The 16,642-nt window shown below is 42.4% G+C and overlaps 1 protein-coding gene across 2 annotated transcripts in view; it reads left to right on the top strand.

Annotated features, from left to right (window-relative positions):
- The window catches only part of hip1 (huntingtin interacting protein 1), a 189,709-nt gene that overhangs the window by 33,694 nt on the left and 139,373 nt on the right, over positions 1 to 16,642 (top strand). The window contains exon 1 of one of the 2 annotated variants that reach the window (XM_055657953.1): positions 12,541 to 12,730. The exons of the other annotated variant lie outside the window; for it this stretch is intronic. Within the exon in view, the coding sequence (XP_055513928.1) occupies positions 12,713 to 12,730 (18 nt within the window). The 5' untranslated portion in view covers positions 12,541 to 12,712. Of the gene's footprint in view, positions 1 to 12,540; positions 12,731 to 16,642 lie in introns of those variants that run through there. 2 annotated transcript variants of the gene reach the window in all.

The following is a 16,642-nucleotide window of genomic DNA, read 5'->3' on the forward strand; positions in this document are numbered from 1 at the left end:
TGCATCAAAGTGGTGTGTACTTGTGTGCACACATAATTGGATTAAATTTAAAAATATTATTTTGATGTTAAGATATGGTATGAGAGTTTGGGGTCGCTAGAATTTGCGATTTGCATCCAGATAACTTGTATCCAAAAGGCCACAATGGACATGTTTATTCAACATTCATGTTAAAGTTCCCAAACACTTTGGCTCCTTCATCGCATAAGCCTTTGGTGCTTTACAGAATTCCTACCTATTGTAAAGCTATAATATTAGTTGATGGCTCAATGAGATTACAGCAAGTGGTGTTGTTTGAGTGTGCATATCTGAAAGAAATGATTTCACATCATTTAAAGTGAGTTCACGTCGGATTTCAGGAAGTCGCGCTTAAGCAAAGAGTTAAGAATTTTGCATAAAGTAGACTTAGCAAACATGTAATATGTAGGAAGGAACTGCAGATACTGGTTTAAACTGAAGATAGACACAAAAAGCTGAAGTAACTCAGCAGGACAGGCAGCATCTCTGGAGAGAAGGAATGGGTGATGTTTCAGGTCAAGACCCTTCTTCAAACATTTAATATGTTTGAGATAAAGTGGGGAAGTGCAACGCTGAAGGTTAAGTAGTATTCATGACTTACGGAGAAACATGAGGAGGTGTAGAACCTATGAATTTGCAAAATAGGTGGATGGGTTAAAACCATTTGGCCCATTATTTCTGATTGCAGTTGTTTAGAGGTGAATTAGAGTATCACATTTCTTCCTGAAGTTACTCTTGTGGCACAAGAATATGAATCTTATGCTTGAATGGTTTATGCAATCATCATCATCAAACAGTGCACTATGCTATGGGGTGTTTGTGTTCCTGGAAAACCAGCTTGTCGTAATTTTCCATAATGCAAAGCCGATTCATCTGCACACATGCCAATTGAAAACTTTATTTATTAAACTTTATTTTTTCTACCAATTTCCATGACAGCTAATTTTATTCGAAGTCAAACCTTTGCATAATGATTTTGAATTTGGTCAATTTATCATTGTTCCTTTGACCTCCTTTTTTTGTGGGTTGTGCTATTGCAATATGTGAACTCTTTTTAACTGTAAAAGGTTTGGTTGTTTGAATAGCATCACACTGTTAATAATGCTTCCAAATGCTGGGCATAGTCGGGGCCTAATCAGTAAAGGTCATTTCTTCAGGTTCCTATGTTTATTTTGTATCATCTTCAGCTGTTTACACACCTCCATCTGTGTAGGTTTTATATTGAAAAGCATCACTTTAAAAAAAAAAATCTGACATTGTTTTGCTTCACCCATTCAGCGGCTGATTTATTAAATGCAGGTGATGTTAGATGCAATAGATTGTCTCTGCCATTATCAGCCGGGACAGCTTCTATGTTCCATCTGAAGTTTACTTTAATATCCTTGTCCGTCTAAATTTGTATTGGACAATTTCTCCTGTATAACTTGTAGCAGCTACATGAGGAAGAAGTGTTATTGGAGATGCAAAAAATAAGGATGCCCGAGCTAAATTGTGAAATTACAAATCCTGGACCATCAAGTCCTTCTGCAATGGTTTTGATTATCCGGCACTCTCCCTGCTTTCGGTTCTCTGAGCTCCTTCTCTGCTGCTCCAAGTCCCACCCATTCACAGACTCCAGCATTGCTGGTTCCTCTTGCTGACCCCCTCCAAGCATACCAGCCATTCTTGGATTGAAGCAATCAACTGTGCAATCAATCATCTAGAGAACTGTAATGGAGGTAAAGTAAAACGCTCCGTGGACATAATATAATCATTAAAATAACTTTTAAGAAATACATGAGTAGCGTTTACGGTCTCTTCCTCCCAGGAACAACTATTCATTGAATTTTGAAAAGTATGGTAATTGATAACAGTACAATCATAATGCAGTTTTTTCTGGTCTGCACTGCAACAGTTTTTTTAAAGTTCATCCTGCAATTTAGGTAGGGTCTTAAACGTAGATCAATTGGGCTGAGCACAGGGCAGTTCTGTATTACTGATATTATGCAATTGTTTCTCGTGCGTGCTACTTTGTGAATCTTTGAAGTTACCAATTTCAAGTAATCTCAGGGTCCCAACCCGAAGCGTCACCTATGTATTTTCTCCAGAGATGCTACTTGACCTGCTGACTTACTCCAGCATTGTGTGTCGATCTCCAATAATCTCCCATTGTGGCAGTGATATGTTTCCTTGTTGGTGATATGGCTTGGTAGTTGTTGAGTGATTATTTATGTGGGGTCTGTCAAAAGTATAGCACGGTGTAGTCTTGATGATCTGATATTCACTCTTTCAATAATTTTTGCGTGGTGCTGGCTCCCTTCTAGGTCAGCATCCAAATAGCCTTTTGCCAAAGAGCAATTTGAGCTGTGTGGCAGATTTCTGCTTGGAAAGTCATGAGATGAGCTAACTTGTGGTTTACAGAAATACTTTTGAAGATTGAAGTCATCTGAGCAGGACCATCAGCTATTCATGGTTCTTGATTGTGATCAGTTAAGGCACCACAGAAGACTGATTTCACTTAGTCATTGAGTCATACAATTCAGAAACATCTTGGATTGTCCCATTTGCCCATCTTTGGCGCATATCCCCATCTGTCCCGATGACTTCAAAATGTTGTTATTCAATCACTTCCACTTTGATTTCAGTGTATTAATGTCACGTGCACCAAGACCAAAAATACTTTGTAGAGATTGATACTTTATTGTCATATGCACCCTGAAGGTACAGTGAAATTCTTTGTTTTTGCGTACACAGTACACAAAAGTGTCGCCTCAAGGCGTTGACAAAGTTATAAAAGTACCCTTAAATATTGGTGATCCTTCGTCCCCACCCCTCCTCAGTCCCTCTTGTACACAGCGGCTCCCCATGCTGATTTCACCCTTTATTCAGCACCCCTCCCCCCCCCATGCCAGGTGCCCTTTGTTATCTGCAACGTGGCCCGTCTACCTCAGCCCCCAGCGACTCCCACCTCAATGTAACACGTCGCTCCTTGTTCTTGGCGGCGTACTTCTCGTCAATGCTGGTGGCTTGGGCCCAAGTTTGGAGTTTGTGGTATGCGAGCAGGTCCTCCATCGTCGTTAGTCTGCAGCGTTGGTGAGTTAGGCCTGCTAGCCGGGACCCTCCTGTCGCGGCAAGCTGGACATGCTTGATAGCCATGTTTTACATGTTATCCAGGCAAATCATGCCATATGTAACCACAATCATACCATGCATGATAACTCAATGCAAAAAGGGAAAGGAAACAGAGCAGTACACAGTGTTACAGCTGCCGAGAGAGTGCATATAAATGAAAAGTGTAAGGGCCGCCACAATGTAGGTTCGGCAATCGGGAATTAAACCTTTGTTTATGAGAGGATTATTCAAGAATCTGTTAACAGCAGGGAAGGGGCTGTTCTTGAATCTGATGGCACTTGCTTTCGAGCTTTTGAATCCTCTGCCTGATGGGAGAGGGGAGGAGAGAATGTTTGGCATGTGAATGTGTTGGCTGCTTTGTTGTGGGAGCATGAACAGCAGATGGAGTAGAGTGGGGGAAGTGGTGAGGTTGATTTACCTGATGAGAGGTACCAACTTACGATGCATCCGGACAGGATGCCTTCTATGGTATCTCTACAGAAATTGGAAAAGGTTATAGTGGACATGCCAAATTTCTTGTTTTTGCTCAGGAAGTTGAAGCAATGGTGTGGGTTCTTGGCAATGTTGTCAATGTGGTTGGACAAGGTCAATCTGTTGTCAAATCTTGCCCAGAACATTCTCTCTTAGAACCTGTTAATAATGCAGCTTCTCACCATAATGTCACCATAAAAATATGGAGAACTATTTAATAAAATTATTGAAATTATTGGGATTTACGCCTTGATCTACCATTGGTTCTCATTCTGTGGATGGCTTTTATTGTGTGGATCAATGACTGTCACAAACTCGTTAAGACATTATGTTTAAAACTGTGAAGGGAGTGGGATATAGTTTGAGTTTCCAGCACAATGTTAGCTTGAGGGCATGCACCTTAGGTTAAGAAATGTTTTGTTACCAAAATCGGCAACACTATATTTAACACAGTGTGAAATTTGTTTTGATTTCCTATGATGGAAGATTCTAGAAACTCAATGCCTCGGCTTCTGGCCAGCTTAATGAGAGGCATGTTTTAGATACAAGATGAAAATAAGTATAAATGTCAGTACGATGCGTTTCAGAATTGTTGTATAAGCTATTACATGGAAAGTAAATGAACAAGTACTGCCCAGAATGTTCTGTTTCCTGCTGAGAATAATTGACAGCCTTCAAGCCATATACATGGGGTCAGATTTGAGGAGAAGTATACAAACTGGTCAAGTGTGAAGTGTGTATGCAAATGTGAAAATGCACACCTCAAGATTCAGGGACAGTTTCTTCCTAGCAGCCAACTGAATCACCCTACCACAACAAGAGAGCAGTGCTGAACGAACTACCTCGTTGGCGACCCTTGGGCTATCTTTGATTGGACTTTGCTGACTTTACCTTGCACTTACCTTCCCTTATGTAATCTATACACTGACTTGTAATCATGTATTGTCTTCAAGAAGGAACTGCAGATGCTGGAAAATCGAAGGTACACAAAATGCTGGAGAAACTCAGCGGGTGCAGCAGCATCTATGGAGCGAAGGAAATAGGCAACGTTTTGGGCCGAAACCCTTCTTCAGACTGATAGGGGTATTGTCTTTCTGCTGACTGGATAGCATGCAACAAAAAGCATTTCACTCTACCTCGGTACATGTGACAATAAACAAAACTGAACTGGTCATCTTTTCTGCAGTACTACACTTTGAAGCCATTAGTTTCCCAGTTTAATCTGGATTATTTAACACAGTGTTAAAATCTACCGTTGCGCCATAGAGAGTATCCTGACACATGGCTTCCTGGTATGGTACGGCAACAGTTCTGCGGCTGACAAGAAAGCTCTGTAGAGAGTTATCAATACAGCCCAGAAGATCACCAACACACACCTGCCTGCCCTGGAAGATATCTATAGCTCTGGTTGCCTGCAGAAGGCATCACGCATACTAAAGGACTCATCTCATCCCACACATCACTTGTTTGCCCTTCTGCCCTCAGGAAAGTGTTACGGGTCCTTCAAATCACACACCACAAGATTAACGAACAGTTTCTACCCCAAGGCCATCATCACTCTGAACTCTGCATCCCCCAGAGCCAATATTTTGTACTGCCACAACACTATACTGTGAAATATTGCACATTATAACTTGACTTGACGTTTTCTTGCCGTTTTTGTTATTCGCTATTCGTTATTATTTATCTGAGACGTTGGAGCCGCTCGGGCAGTGCGCCTGGAATTTTGTTGTATGTATTTACAATGACAATAAAGTGTATTTTTATTATTATTATTATTAATTAAAAAGTGGAGCGAAGGAAATCAACAATGTGAGTAGCTTGGCAGGCACAGGTTTAAGATCATCTATGCTGCTGTGTAGGACATTGTTGTATTTTGTTTCAAGAGGCAAAACAACAAGTAAATTCCTCATACAATTTGGAGAAAAGGATCAATTATACCTTTGGGAGAATGTGAAGGGGATGCAGCTCCCATTTAGCAGCGTAATGTGTGTTTAAGGGCCTGTCCCACTGTACGAGGTAATTCAAGAGTTCTCCCTAGTTTTCCCCTGATTCGAACTCGGAGAATGTCTGTAGCGGGTCCGTAGGAGTTCGTGGATGTCTCGTAGCGGCTCGTACGAGTAAAAAGTAACAATTTTTTTTCATCACGAGCATATTTTTACTCGTGGACATTTTTCACAGTGTTGAAAAAACGTCACGAATTTACCCGATTTCCCGAGTACCTACCGTTACTCGTATGAGCCGCTACGAGACATCCACAAACTCCTACGGACCCGCTACGGACATTCTCCGAGTTCGAATCAGGGGAAAACCCGGGAGAGCTTTTGAATTACCTCGTACAGTGGGACAGGCCCTTTAGGATGCCCCAAATGATCTTCTTTTCAATGTATAATAATCTGAATAGATTTGTCTGTTGAGCATATTTGAGGCCAGTTTTGTTAAGCATCAGTGAGAGAAATAAATCATTAGTTTGGCAAAAAGGCGAAACTAGAGTGTAAATGTGATTAATTCTGAATACTTGGCTAATTGTTGAATGCCAGAGGGTCCTTAGGAAATGGTGCAGGAACACTCCATGTGGAGGTCATTAAATCTGAACTGAAGAACAAAATCTAACATTGTTTTACATATGGGAGGTCTACAATTCTTTGCAAAAGGAAGGGACTACACTGTAGTTACACTGCGATTGGCCACACTATCATTAAAAAGGAGAGCAGGTTCAAGGGGCCAAGTGGCTTACTCTGTGCCTAATTTGATTGTTGTATGTATTGACTTATTACATACAGCAGGATATCCTAAGGTATCTCATAGTATTATCAAACAAGCATTTGCCACCAATCCATGTAAATGGTTTAAAACTGGGCGTAAAGTTAACTTAATCTTTCGAATGGATGTGAGTAAATGTAAAGCGGAGCCGAAGTGCAGAGTGTTGTTGGTAATTTAAAGGATGCAAGTGTAACATTAATGAGTGAACAATCCCAGGTTGATTTTGAGTTACTCATGCTTTTTTATCGACTTTATTGTTGTGTTATAGTATCTTTGACATTGCCCCATTTTTTTGAGTAACATTGGCAACATGATCTGACGCACAACCTTCTCCTTAAACCCTTCATCTCGCAGAGTCCTTCCCTGACCCTTGAACTTTTTCAGTTACCTCCCCCATAATTGCTCTTCCACACATGCTTGCTTCTGCTCGGTTCCCTACCCCTTCACTCACAACTCACTCTTACCTCCAGATTTCTGGTTGCACTACTTCACCCATCTTTCCTCCCACCCTGTTCTACAGTTGCCAACCGCTTGATCTCTCTTTCTCCCAGAGGAAGCCCCCCTTGACCAAATCCATCCACCTATTCACACTTTTCTCACAGTCCACTCATAAAGCAGTCAAGCTGCACAAAGCCTTCAGCTTAACCTGGACTATCTCCAAACTTCTGCCAGACCAATATGGAGAACCAGCAGCTCGCAGTGCTTCTCAATGTCAGCAGAATGGTTAGTTAATCCTCAAATGAAACTCCCTGGTGGTGGATTCATCCGATGCGAATGGGGGCGTTTCCTTCAACTGCAAAAGTCTTTCAGCTGGTCCATGTGGGAAGCACCAATATGAATCTGTCATTATTGGCTTCTGCATACCCATTAACTGCAGAAATCTTTCCTGCACGCTTTCGAACGGTCAACTTCCTGCAAGGTTTTGTGAATGTGAGGGGAAGGGTGGGGTGTTGGGTCAGGATTTGCAATTTTTGGTCAGGCTGGTTGGTTGTGAGCATCAGAGACGACCCTGAACTTGTCCTCATCCTGTGAGTTACCTGCTCTCTCTTGAGAGGAAACTAGAGAACAGTTATATATAGGAGCCCTGACCTTTAGTATGCATGAAACATTCAGTGCTGAGATTACATGACCCCCCCACTGACTCATCATTGTACAAAGCAAATCGATTTTATTGAACAGAGGTTCATTTTAACCTCATCTACTGTATCTGTTGTTCAAGATATGGACCCTTATACATCGGTGAGACCAAATGTAGACTGGGCGATTGTTTCGCTGAACACCTTCGCTCAGTCTGTCTGGACCTACCTGATCTCCGGGTTGCCAAACACATTCCCACACTAACCTTTCTGTCCTCGGCCTCCTCCATTGTCAGAGTGAGGCTAATCGCAAATTTGAGGAAGAGCATTTCATATTTCTATTGGGTAGCTTACAACCCAGTGGTATGAATATTGATTTCAAGTCACCCTGCACTCCCTCTCTCTCCATCCCTCCCCCACCCAAGTTGCACCAGGTTCCAGTTCTCACCTAGCAAACAGCTAACAATGGCCTGTTTCCTTTATCATTGTTACTTTTCTGCTTATCTTTAATTCATTTGTTCTATATCTCTCTTCACCAATGTCTATATCTCTCATTTCCCCGACTAGTCTGAAGAAGTGTCTTTACATGAAATGTCACCCATTTCTTCTCTTCAGAGACGCTGCCTGTCTTGCTGAGTTACTCCAGCATTTTGTGTCTGTCTTCAATTTTATCGATCTACTTTGTCTTCCATATTTGCAGGATTATGAATTCACTTTGAGGGCTTTCAGCTCCATTTCGATTATTAGACACTGGGAAGAATGCCTTCATTTGCTGATTTTATTTATGTGTAAATTGTTTTAATTAATGTTCAATCTTTTGCTGGATGTGCAGAACATGCTGGATTATGAGCGATAGTGATTGTTGTTGGAAATTAATCATCAGGATATTGGTTGAGAAACTTCTCAGGCCAGTTTTAATTTTTGTATTCATTTGAATGTGGGTGTTGCTTCCAAGCATAGAGGACATTGACCATCCTTCACTTCCATTGAGAAGATGATGCTGGATTGCCTTCACGAATCATTGCATTCCCTGTACTCTTGTCAGTGTCTATGACTCGAGCATCCTCGGATGATATGGCCTTGTCTCCTTTTGGCTCCAGAGCAGGACTGTCTTCTGCAGATTGCATAGTATTTGGCTAATAAAGGGAGTGTTTGCTTTGTGCACATGAGCTCTCGTGTACACACTTCGCTGAAAGCTAACATGTGGTTGAAGCAAACAATTAGACAAACAGTATGTTGACTTTTATTGCAAAAGGATTTGTTATAATCACTAGATGTGAATGGACCAAAATAAAGAAAGGAAGCGTTGAGGGACATTTACTGTGCACATCTGGTTCTTGATCTGTCAGCTGTGGGAGCATTTGTTTTCTCTTTCTTCTATCTTTGGTCTTGATTTTAAGGACCTCAAGTTAAATCTCTTCCAACCATATTGCTTTCAAAGAGAATTGACCCAACTTCTGTCTACCTATATAAGTAAAGTTCCTCATCTCTAATTTGAGTAAATCTCTGCTCTGCTCCCACTGAGGTCTTTCTTGAAGTTTGCAACCCAGAATTGGGTTGAATTGGCATTTTCTAAAAAGGTTCATCATTTCGCACAAAGGGTGGTGGGTGTATGGAACAAGCTGCCAGAGGAGTTAGTCGAGGCTGGGACTATCCCAATGTTTAAAAAACAGTTAAACGGGTACATGGATAGGACAGGTTTGGAGAGATATGGACCAAACGCAGGCAAAGGGAATTAGTGTAGCTGGGACATGTTGGCCGGTGTGGGCCTGTTTCCACACTGTATCACTGTTACAAATCAGTATAGAACAAATGAAGTATTTTCAGATGTGGTTGCCATTATGGTAGAAAACATGGGTTCTAATTTGCAAGCAGCAATTTATGGAAAAATAAGCATTGTAATAATAATTACGCTGTTTCAGTGATGTTAGTTGAGTAAAAAGTCATGGCCAGTACCTGAGGGATACATTTGCTAAAGGTGAAAACTGACCTATTGGGTTTTTATAACGCTCTTCGTGAGGACAAATAAGTACCAGTTTTAATTACCGCAAAGACGGCATTTGACCATTGGAAGAGAAATGGAACAATTGCCAAAAAGAGCTTATTGAGAATTAGAAAACATAATTCCGGCCAGGGACATTGACACAAAGAAAAAGAAAATAAGCATTCAAAGATTGTCACCCATTTGCGGTTAGTGTAAAAGATGAATGTCCTTTTGGTATTGAGTGGATGTGTGGAGGGCAGATTACTGCAGGGATATGTCTGAATAAACATATCGTGGAATGTAACTGCAAGCATCTTGTGCGATGGGGTCAGTTTCTGCTTGAGGAATAAAGTGATGAAGAATTATGAAGTGGTGAAAAGAGTCACCAAGAAATGAAGTTACATTGGAATAGGACTATATTGGTGGAATGGCCTCCTCTAGTGTTGAAGCAACCATTGTGTTGGATGGTATATTGTTAATGCACTATCATCTGTGAGCATCATCATATCAACTGGGGGTTGTGGTGTATGTGGTGGAGCCTTTTTAAATTAAAATAACTCTTAATAATAATAAATACTTTATTGATCCCCTCAGGGAAATTCAGATGCCCAGAAGCCAACAACCAATAAACCCACACATTCAGAACGAAAGCAGACAAAAAATACATCAAATACAATATGGACAATACATGAAAGCAATAAATACTTAAAAAGACCCAATAATTAACTATTAAAAATGCAAAGGATCCCCATACAGCCTAGCGGTCAGCATTATAAAATCTAATGGCTGCAGGAGTGAAGGATCTCCTGAACCGCTCCGTTCTACAGCGCAGGGAGAGGAGCCGGTTATTGTTCTGTGTGCTCTTTTGACCCTCCAGAATTTCATGGAGGGGATGCCCGGAGTTGTCGAGGATGACCTGCTTCTTGCTCCTCATACGCCTCTCAAGCACATCCACCACAGAGGCCACTCTCCCCCCCAGCACTGAGCTAGCTCGTTTTACCAGCTTGACCAGCTTCTTGCTGTTTTTAGCACTGATGATGTTACCCCAGCAGACAACAGCGTAGAAAATGACACTTGCAACCACAGTATGATAAAACAAGTACAGCATTTCATTGCACACATTGAAGGATCTGAGCCTTCTGAGGAAAAAGAGTCTGCTCTGTCCTTTTTTGTAGAGGGCATCGGTGTTGACAGACCAGTCCAGTTTGTTATCAAGGTGCACTCCCAGTTATTTATATGTCTGCACCACCTCAATGTCCATCCCTGCAGTGTTAACCGGCTGAAGGGGGAGCTTGGACCTGCCAAAGTTAACAACCATCTCTTTGGTCTTGGTTGTATTCAGGATGAGACAGTTCTCTTTACTCCAGACACAGAAAGCACTGGTCCCTGTATTCCTCCTCATGCCCGTTCCTTACACATGCCACAATCGCTGTGTCATCTGAATATTTCTGTACGTGGCATGTGTCAGACTTATATTTAAAGTCTGCAGTATACAGGGTGAAGAGGAACGGGGCCAAAACCGTTCCCTGTGGGGCTCCAACATTGCACACCACTGTCTCGGAAACACAGTCCCCCGGCTTAACAAACTGTGGGCGACCCGTCAGGTAGTTGTATATCCAGGAGATAAAGGTGGAATCCACCCCCATCTTTTCAAGCTTGTCTTTCAAAATCAGGGGTTGGATGGTGTTGAACTTGAAAAGTCGAAGAACATAATCCTCACGTAGCCACCTGGTTCGTCCAAAAAGCGGTAAATCTGGCGCAGCATGTAGAGGACCGCGTCACCCACACCAATGTTCTGGTACACAAACTGTAGTGGGTCAAGTGCGTGCTGGACTTGTGGTCTCAGGAGATGAATAAGTAGCCGCTCCATTGTCTTCATGATATGTGATGTAAGGGCCACCGGTCTGTAGTCGCTGATCTCGGTCGGCCGCCCTGCTTTGGGACCGGCACGAGACATGATGTTTTCCACAGACCTGGTACCCTCCCCGCCTGGAGACTCAGGTTGAAAATGGTCTGGAGAGGCTCCGCCATCTGAGCTGCACAGTCTTTCAGTAGCCTGGGACATACACCATCAGGGGCAGCTGCTTTACCAGGGGGCAGCCTCCTCAGCTCAGCTCTCACCTCGTCCCCCGTGAAGAACAGTTGAGGGGATGCCAGCATTGGAGGTGCTGCAGCTGTGGTGTTGGGGGGGCTGCCTCGTGGGGGTGATGGTGGGGGAGAGGCTGCACCTGTAGAGGTGGGAGGGGATACCAGATCAAACCTGTTATAGAACTCATTGGCCTTGTCCACGTCTCCTGACGGCTGGCTTCTCTTCTCCTTGAAGCCAGTGATGGTCTTCATTCCTCTCCACACATCTTTGATGCTGTTGTACTGCAGTTTCCTCTCCAGCTTCCTTTTGAAAACTGAACTAATTTTTGAAAACGGAACTAATTTTAGCCAGGGTATATATTTGAGGGATTTTACATATTACAGCTGGTGGTTAACTGGTTAATTGTGTTGTGATCTGTGATCTTCAGTATTGGATAGACTTTTTGCTTAGAGAGTGGGGGTGGGGAGAAAGGATTAGCGCTCTTGGTAACGTGAAATCTTTTGTTAGGGTTAATTTCCTGATCTTTGTTGCTCAAAGCCTGACAAATGTTGAATGCTGCTTCCTACTTCCTCCTCCCTCCCTGTTGCAATTGCATTTGTATTAAAAAGAAGGTGCTGTCGTGTGTGAGTGTAGATTTAGCTCGGCTCATTTCTTTAAAAACCCTGGGAGCTTTTAATCAGTAGAGGGAGGTGTATATACAACCATCAGTGGCAGCGTTTTCTATGAATGAGGATGTCAGCTGTCAGATTCCCCCCCTGATTCCCCCCCCTCCTTCACTCAACCTCCCCAGCCGCTTTCCTCCTCCCCTTGTCCGGAAGCTCTCAGCTGGAGATGGCATCTTTGCGACCAGCCTTTCAGTCCTGATCGTAACGACTTCCAGACTTTGCATAAAGGGGAATGTGAGTGCTGAGTTTCTGCTGCTGCAAGGGGAAGAGGAAAGAAAAACAATTTCCCATTCAGTTGGACTTGGACTTAATCGGAAAGGGCAGGTCATGTTCTTTCCAGGCACAGGTTAAGTAGAAGGCCGTTCAAGCTGTCGATGAAAGATTGTGTAAGGACCACAGGGTAGTGGCTACAGGAGTCTCTCTGGATACAACTCTGCTTTGTGTTTCTTTCCTATCCCCCCCTCCCCTCTCTCTCTCTCTCTCTCACTCTCTCTCCTCTCCTGGAAGAAGCAGGACATAAATACAGACTTCCACAATGGATATTGGGAAAACGGTAAGTTTGTGCAACTGATAGGAGGGGAAAAGATCAGAAACCAGAGATTTCCCTCCTCCCCTCCCCCACCCCCCCTGTCCCCAGCTGAGAATCTTTTGAACAGCACTAAATACCTGGAGAATGCAATGTTAGCCTTCATGATTTGAAATGTTGCTGCTTTTGTTATGTGGGACTGACTAGTTTACATACATACAAATGTGAAAAAGGCAGTTGCAGCGAAAAGCACTGTTGAAGGTTTTGTTAGCACTGCTGGTTAGGTCGATAAGGCTGGATGATGAGGAGACAGCATGTATAATTTACATTTTGTAAATGTATATCCTGGTACAGGGCATGTTTCGAGTAAAGCCTTCTGCCTTTTTATGAGAAACATCCTAAGTGCAAAACTGATGACTGGACAGATGTGGCAATATCAGGGAGAGCTTACTGGGCTAATCCACAAGTGAAAGCAGTCAATTCTCAGCATGGTATGCAATGGTGTTTGTGTTTGGTTGTATAATGTTCACTGGCTTCGATCACTGAATAACCTAGTGTATCAGCGAGCTGCTGCTGGCAGTCGGGGAGAGCCCTGTTTAGCATGAGTTTGCCCACAGTCTGAGTACATTGTGTGGAGTGTTTCCTCCTGACCTTCCCTCCCCCATCTGCCACACTCACCCCTGAATGCAAATACTGCTGCTGCTGCCTCAACATTTGATCAAAAATGTATCTTGGGATTTATTTCAGCAGAGCATGTTTTTTAAAGGCTGTTGTAGTTGGGAGCTCCTCACATTGGGAGATTCGAATCAGCGGATGTTTATCAAATTCTAATGTGATTTTATTCAGGAAGGACAGTTCATAAAACTTGTAAAGTGTGTTTGTGGCTCACTCAGTAAATTACAAACTCCATTGCATGTTAGTATTTTCCTGACTAAAGGAAGAGGTAGAGGCAGAAGGAATTGCAGATACTGGAATCTTGCGTATAACTCAGTGCTGGAATAACTCAGCGGGTCAGGCAGCAGCATCTCTGGAGGACATGGATAGGCAAAGTTTCGCATTGGGGCCTTCACTCTGCAGTGTGGACAGTTGAAAACCAAGTATAGGCTTTTAATGAAGGCGTAGGACACTGCAATTGCTGGAATGTGAAGCAAAATATGAGTGGCTGGACAAACGCAGCGGGTCATGCAGCATCTGTGGAGGGAAACGGACAGTCGGCATTTCGGGTCAAGACCCCACATGTGGGCAGAAGAAGGGTGTCAACTTGACACCTCGTCTGCCTACGTCCTTCCTCAGAGCTTTCTGATGTGCTTCTTTTGATTTTTACAATAAAGGTCAGGGCTCCTAATTTTTAACTTACATCTTTGACAATGGGTATGTTGAACTTTGAACACCAACACTGTTGAGCAAGGGATTTTGAATCTATATAGTATTTCATTACAGTTCAAAATCATTCCCCCATAACTCTTCATATAGATTCCACATTTACTGCTTATGATTATGACATATAAATGTATCTGGCAATGCTTTACGCTTAAGAAAGTGATAGTTCTTGTATTTTAGTAGTGTTGATTGAGCGGTGAATGGTGATTAGGATATTTGAAGTACAGGGTTATTTTAATACTGCCAGGTAATCTTCATTTCTGAGTAATGGACGTTTAACAACTCACCCTTGATGCTGATATCAAAAATCCATTCTGCTCTCAAAACTATGTTTTAAGTGTAAGTTAAATCCTCTGTTGGTGTGAAGTTTAAAACCAAGCTGACACTTGTAGAGTCATTTCTGATTTGTCATTGTTGAGGCCACAATCTGTGGAGGCACATGCAAAACTTTGAGGGACTATCTCCACTATTTAGCGGCCATAAATGTAATCATGTGGCTAATTGTCTAATTTTTTCTTCTGTTGGCTGTCACTTCCATTAAAAAAAAAATCCATCATCTGCATTGTCTTTGAGCAAGTTATGAAAATCCATGTGTTTATTATTGCAGGGCTGGTTACTACCACAAGGGGTCATAAATGACCCTTGAGAATAGTGCCTCCTGTTGATGAAAAAGAGCACAGCAGGAACCAGTCTGAAGAAGGGTCTTGACCCGAAACGTCACCCATTCCTTCTCACCAGAGATGCTGCCTGTCTCACTGAGTTACTCCAGCATTTTGTGTCTAACTGCAGGAATCAATGTCCTTTTAGATCTTTTGCCCCAGCAGTGGCTCTCTTAACATTTGATCCCGAATCTAAATGACAAACTTTTGTTATACTTAAACTAGGGACTGGACATTGTAAAATAGCACGTAGTTTATGAAGCTTTTAAATTAGTTGCCCATAAAACGATGAATACTGGAAATAGCAGTTCAACAGCAAATCTGAAGAAAGGAACTGAGACTCAAGATACATCATATTATTTCCTTACTAGACATGTTACAGCCTTAAGATTGAGTTCAACTATTTCAGATAAACATTTTCTTTTCAGATTTCCGATTGTATTTCTGCTACATTTCATAACTAACTCAAGAGAGAGTTGGATATAGCTCTTAGGGCTAACAGGATCAAGGGATATGGGGAGAAAGCAGGAACTGTTTGTACAGATGATCAGCCATGATCATATTGAATGGCGGTGCTGACTCGATGGGCCGAATGGCCGACCCCTGCACCTATTTTCTATCTTTCTATGTAACTTCTACTCAATCGTGTGATTTAAAAAATATATCTCATCTGTATAGCCTTGCACTAAACGTAATATCCTCCATACGTAGGAAAGAACTGCAGATGCTGGTTTAAATCGAAGATTGACACAAAATGCTGGAGTAACTCAGCGGGACAGGCAGCATCTCTGGAGAGAAGGAATGGGTGATGTTTCGGGTCGAGACCATTCTTCAGACTACTATCCTCCATTCTGGATATGTGATCTTCTCCAGTTCTGTCTGAGAGCATAATTGAGTTTCAGTGCTTCATTGCTGGTGGCCTGTGTTTTACGCGGCTTGGACTAAAATGCTGTCACCCTCCCTAAATCTCCCTGATCTTTCTTGCCCTGAGAATGCAATTAAAGCCTACTTCACTGATTTTAAACTTTTGATAACTTTCCTACTTCTTTCTTCTGCAATGTCTTCCATCCATCATAAGGTCAGATGTTGGGATATTGACTGATTGCAAACTAACTAATTACAATTCATACTGTTTCATTTACAACTTATCAAAAAATGAAACAGTGGTGGTATGTCCAGCAAAATCTGGACAACATCCAGCCTTGGTATGACGCTGTGTTCATGGCGGATGTGTAGTGGGCAAAGGCCATCTCCAAGAAGAGACCTAAACAGCTCTCCTTGACATTCAGCAGCATTACCAATGTCACATTACCCACGTCCACATCCTGCGGGTTGACATTAACCTGAAACTGCTAGGCATATAGTATCAACAACGTGGTGTGGGTTGAGGCTCAACATTTGACTGGATCTTTCCACCACCCAAAAAAGCACAAGTCCAAAGTGTGATGATTACTCTCTTTTTGCCAAAGTGAGTTTAACTCCCACAACACCATCGAGAACCAGGCAGCCAATGATTTGTTGTACTCCATAAACATTTATTCCTTCATCTCCAGAAGATATTGGTTGTTGAGTGTAAGCATTATTTAAACTCATCAAGGCTTCAGTAGAATCTCACAAGCATGGTAGAGCAAGGCCGGTAGGTGCATGGGAACAACATTGACTCTGTTTTCCGGCTCAAGCTGCCCATCTTCCCAACTTTTGTTTATGGTTGTGAGGTTAAAGTCCTGGAACATTGCCTATAGCTCCATGGGTGGACCGTCTGTGCATGTAATGTGGTAGACCACCACCATCTTTTGAAAGTTTTTGGGAGAAGTAATAAATGATGGTATTCCATTGACCCCAGCATCATGGAAATGAATATCCCTTTTGTGAATCTGATCAACAAAGTTTCCGAGTAGAA

Source organism: Leucoraja erinacea, chromosome 28 (assembly GCF_028641065.1).
Source record: "Leucoraja erinacea ecotype New England chromosome 28, Leri_hhj_1, whole genome shotgun sequence".
NCBI lineage: Eukaryota > Metazoa > Chordata > Chondrichthyes > Rajiformes > Rajidae > Leucoraja > Leucoraja erinaceus.